Source organism: Lagopus leucura, unplaced genomic scaffold (assembly GCF_019238085.1).
Source record: "Lagopus leucura isolate 7727_CA_CO unplaced genomic scaffold, USGS_WTPT01 34434-0_obj-0_obj, whole genome shotgun sequence".
NCBI lineage: Eukaryota > Metazoa > Chordata > Aves > Galliformes > Phasianidae > Lagopus > Lagopus leucura.
Window position 1 is genome coordinate 1 of NW_024962601.1, and position 5,244 is coordinate 5,244.

Consider the following 5,244-nt stretch of genomic DNA (forward strand, 5'->3'; position numbering starts at 1 on the left):
CACTTGCTAATTACCTTTCACTTCCTTTTGTGTTCTTCATGAGAGGAATGCCTTGCAATCTACACTTTGAAGCCGAACAGTGCCCAAGCCCTCTGTCGTATGTCCCCAGAACATTTTCATTCAATTCAGACCACATGACATTTTTCCAGAGAGTGGAAAATACACTGATTTCTCTCCTGGAGCGCTTTTACTGTTATGGTTACTATCGAGCTGCAATACAGCTTTCCTCTGAAGTTCTTCATAGAGATGTAACTCCGATGGACCTACTGAACTCTGCTTCTGTTTCAATAATGAGGTTTGACTTTGTGTTTGAGTATCCCAGACCGGTGATGCCCAATATGGTCTTTGTTGGAGGTATGAACTGTGCTGAGAAGAAACCATTGCCTAAGGTATGTTCATTTTCTCAAATTGCACATTTCCCAAAGCAATGCAATTTCATGGGTAGTGGACATCTAGTGCTCTTGATTTTGTTCTTTTTTTTTCCTAATGATTTAATTTGTAACTGAGTCTTGACATATTGTTATTCCGTGGTCTAAGACGCATGTGGGATATCCACAGTTAGATCCAGGTTGATCAGAGCCCCATCTTGACCTTGAAAGTTTCCAGGGTTGGGGCTTACACCAAATCTCTTAGCAATCTGTTCCAGAGCCTCACCACCCTTCACTGTAAGCAACTATTTCCTAATATCCAACCTAAATCTTCCCTCTGTCTGCTTGAAACCATTTCTCCTTTTCGTAATACTATTGACCCTGCAAAAGAGTCTGTCCCCTTCTTTCTTATAGCCCCCCTTTATATACTGAAAGGCCTCTCTTAGGTTTCCCCAGACCCTTCTCTTCTCTGTGCTGAACAGCTCCAGCTCTCTCAGCCTGTCCTTGCTGGGAGATGTTCCATCCCTGAATTATTTTTGTGGCCCTTCTCTGGACACTCTCCAACAAATCTATGTCTCTTCTGAACTGAGGACTGCACATCTGGATGCAGTATTCCAGGTGAGACCTCACCAGTGCTGGGTGGAGAGATTGAATCACCTCCCTGGACCTGCAAATCTATGAATTCCCACATTTTCTGTGTGTGCGCTTCAGAAAACCGACTCCCACCTCTCAACACCCCGTATTCATCCCTCTCTGGGTATTGGCTATTTATAACGTAGTTGCTTACATTACTGCCTGTGTGTGGCCGGGAGCTTAGAGGCTTAGTTTGTTCGTTGAAGTTTTCTCTGTGTTATCAGTGGGACTAGTAAAAGATATCCAAGACTGCTGTGTTGTGTCCATGAAGGTATTTGCTAGCTTCCTTTCCATTCACCTGCCCTGAACCCATCATTTAGTTGTTGCTGTGTTTTTTGTTTCTGTCTGGTAGCATGGCTTTTTTCTTCTCTTTCCTTCTCCTCCTCAGATTTGGAATTGCATGGTACTTTCTGGTGTTCATGATATATTCAAAGGACACACAGTTTTGACTACTTGGAGGAGCTGTGAATTAAACGTCAGCCTTCTACATACTGATTAGGCACTTTTCAGTTATGCCAACCCATAAAAGAAATGGAATTGGAATTTCCACTCTCTCTCGTTAGCATATTTTAAAGGTTTCCTTTAGAAAGTACAAAGACTTTCATAGTGGTAGATGCCTCCAGTGTTATTAAGAGATGATGCAGAATTATAAAATAGTTTGAGTTGGAAGGGACCTTAAAGCCCATCCACTTTGAATCCCTGCTATGGGAAAGGACACCTCCCACAGACCAGGCTGCCCAAAGCACTATCCAGCCTGGCCTTGAGCATTGCCAAGGGTAGGGTATCCACAGCCTGTGCCAGGACCTCACCACTCTCGTAGTAAAGAATTTGTTCCTCGTATCTAATCTAAATTAAATTTCTTACAGCTTAAAACCATTGTCCTCATCCTGTATACTACACCCTTTGATAACCAGTCCCTCCCCAGCTTTCCTGTGGCCCCCTTTAAGCATGAAAAAGCCACAGTGAGGTCTTGCTGGATTTCTTTCTTCTCCAGGTTGAACAAGCCCAGCCCTCTCCAGCCTGTATTCATGTTTGGGATTGCCCCATGCCAGGTGCAGGACTTTGCACCTGGTCTTGTTGAACTTCATGACATTATCATGGGCCCCCCTCTCAAGCCTGTCCAGGTTCCTCTGGATGGCAAGCCCTTCCCTCCAGCATGTCAGTCCCAATACAGACGCCTGAGGGCAGCACTTGTCACTGGTTTCCACCTGGACATCAAACCACTGAATGCAACTCTTTGGACATAACTGTCCAGCTAGTACCTTATCTGTTGAATGGTTCACCCATTAAATCCACATCTTTTCATTTTATAGGCAAGACTGCTGTCCCAGATCTTGCTAGTTACACAACGAAAGAGCATGCTGACCTGCTTCTAAGGTTAATGATTAAATAAATTAAAAGTACAAAGGAGGACAGCTTTTTTCAAGAACTCTGTACTTCTTTCCCTGTTATATACACAATTGTCATCAATTATTTTACAATTACCTCAAAATTTTGGTAAGTTAAATATTTCTTTCTGTAATCAATAATTATTTTCCTGTGGGTAAGTTAAAGCTTACACAGACCTTCATATAAAGGACTGTGGTGGGTGTCTCCAGAACAGAACTCTACAGCTTACTTTCAGTGAAATGGCTCTTCAATTTCTGTGTTTTTACCAACGTACTGGGATATTTTTTCTTCTTCTATCATCTTTAATCTTTGCGGAATGTGGGAAGATCCTGGTGATACCTCAGGATGGAAGTCATTGGCTCAGTTGCGACCAGTAGTAGGAAAACTCCAGCAAAATGGACGTGATGTTGTTGTGGTTGTACCATCATCAAGTTTTCTTATGAAGACAAAGGAACATCAAAATTATACAGTGAAAGTATATCCAATACCTTATACAGATGAGCATTTACATGGCGTGCTCAAGTCATTTGTTAATGATCATCTTACTGAGCAATCTACATTGAAAATGATCATCACAATGTATCGCAGCACTGTAGAAGCTTTCAGGTTTTTTTCACCATGTGTCAGAGCCTCTTGCACAACGAAGAAATGATGCAGTATTTGAGAAAGAGCAAATTTGACGTTGTTTTCACAGATCCAATTCTGATATGTGGACCAATACTTGCTGATTATCTTTCAGTTCCTTCTGTCTACTTCTTGTGAGGATTTCCTTGCGGTATGGATTCAAAAGCTACCCAGTGTCCAAGCCCTCCTTCTTATGTTCCCAGGCTCTTCCTAAATAATTCCGATAGCATGACATTTGCTCAGCATGTGAAAAACATGCTGGTCAATATACTGGAGCTTGTTTACTGTCAGCCTTTATTCACTGTATTTGAAGAACTTGCGTATGAGATTTTGCAAAAGAAAGTGACGGCTACAGACCTTCTGAGCCATGGATCTGTCTGGCTCATGAGATATGATTTTGCCTTTGAATTTCCAAGACCAATAATGCCAAACATGGTTTTTATTGGAGGGATAAACTGTGCTCAGAAGAACAAGCTGTCTCAGGTATAGAACTTTATTTTGTTTTTATTGAAAACCAAGAACAGAAGTATGTAAGAATCTTACACTGAAACTTCACTAAAAACACCTTCTTATTTAAAAATAGAAAGCTAATCAAAAATCCTGCAAGATTCATAAATATTATTTGCCAGTACCCAGCATTCTGATTAAATCATATCCTGGCAATCTTAAAGTCTTATCACATAAGAAAACTTAAGTTACATGTAAACAGTATGCAAATGATGAACTGTTTTTTTGAATTGAAGCTCATCTGGATTTTGGCAAGTGACAGCCATTTCTCTCCTAAAGAACTTGGTAGCTTCTATTTTATCTCAGTTTCTAATGCTACATCCACCTCCAGAAGAGCAGGCACCACAATCATATTGCTACATAGCTCTGAAAGAGTAGCCTGAGGAACACACATAGACACTGTCTGGTCTTTATCTGCTCTACAGTGTTCAGGACTGTCCATCTGGACACATCAGGCACTTGCTGCCATGCCAGGAGCATCCAATCCACCTGATCTGGTGGCTGTGGGAGCTATGGACTCTAGGTGTTGCCATCTGACTGTACTGACAGTCATGAAAAGCTTGCAGGATAAAGGGCACCCAATTACTGTTGTTGGAGGCAGCCTTGGCATCAGTGTTGAAGATTGGCATGGGCATTTCTGTGCACGTACATCTATATACCCATTCTCCTTTTTCATTCTTGAAGGTTATAGGACTAACATTTTTGCCATTTGTCAATTGTATTTCTGTCCATTCAGTCAGGTAGATTGAATTACCTCTTTCTCTTTATGTCAAGGTGTTAATATAAGCTGAAAAAGAAATCAAATGCACATGAGGGTTAAAATTTGGAAAAAGTAGCGAATATATAAGCTGCAGCCAAATCTAAACCCCAGAAGAAAGCGGCCTCTTGTTCTTTTTAAGTTATTTAATTAGATTCTAGGCATGGATGTCTTGTATAAATTCCCATACCAGTTTTTGGGTGAGAGCCAGATTTCTGAATCAAATTGGGGGGGGGGGGGGGAGGAAGAAAAAAGCAAGAAAGGAGCGTTCAAGAATTACATCTTCTAAGTGCACCTGAATCAGAATTGTGTAGAACAAAGCCCTGATATCTTCTCTTTTGTTTAGATAAGTATGTTTCGTATTTGTGTTGGAGGTGGCTGAGACAACCTTTGTACCACAAGAGTCTTTAGGGCCACAGAACAAAGCAAACCACCTGGTTCTCTCTATCTGGTTACATATATCTGAATAAAGGGAAAAAGAATAGCCATTGCTTGTACTTTGCTTTCAAAAGGACATAAATTATAAGTAGGAAAGATCACTGATCTGATATTAAAGACTCAAGCAGATGTCTGTGAAAGCCCCATGAAGGAAGCACGTGGCTGTCTGTATTCATATGTCAGAGCCTAGCTTGATTTCGCCTAGTGTTCATCAGCCTTTGCTATGGTTATGAGTAACAGGCCTGTCTGTGTATCACCTTTTCCTGAGCTGTGAAAATTCACATTAATCTTTGTCATAAACTATGGATATGTGGATAGTGCAGGTGGTAGAGCTAGATGTTCTTTTTGAAGGTGGGTTCTCATTGAGATTAAAGATTTCTCACAAGGCTTGGAAATAAGTAGGCAGAAAATGCAAAGGAAAGAAGGCCCCACCAGTGTTGTAGAGCCTTGGATGCCTGAAGTAACAAACTGTGTGCTGAATGAAGGATTTTTCATTGTAGATAACACTTTCCTGGTCACCTACTTATA

At 41.1% G+C, this 5,244-nt stretch overlaps 1 protein-coding gene across 1 annotated transcript; it reads left to right on the forward strand.

Moving 5' to 3' along the window:
- The first annotated feature begins 2,387 nt into the window (after positions 1-2,387).
- Positions 2,388-4,499, forward strand: LOC122190701 (UDP-glucuronosyltransferase 1A5-like). Its single transcript, XM_042890788.1, is given in 1 exon segment — positions 2,388-4,499. A coding segment is annotated over 1 exon segment (495 nt). The 5' UTR covers positions 2,388-3,008; the 3' UTR covers positions 3,504-4,499.
- Positions 4,500-5,244: the final 745 nt, after the last annotated feature.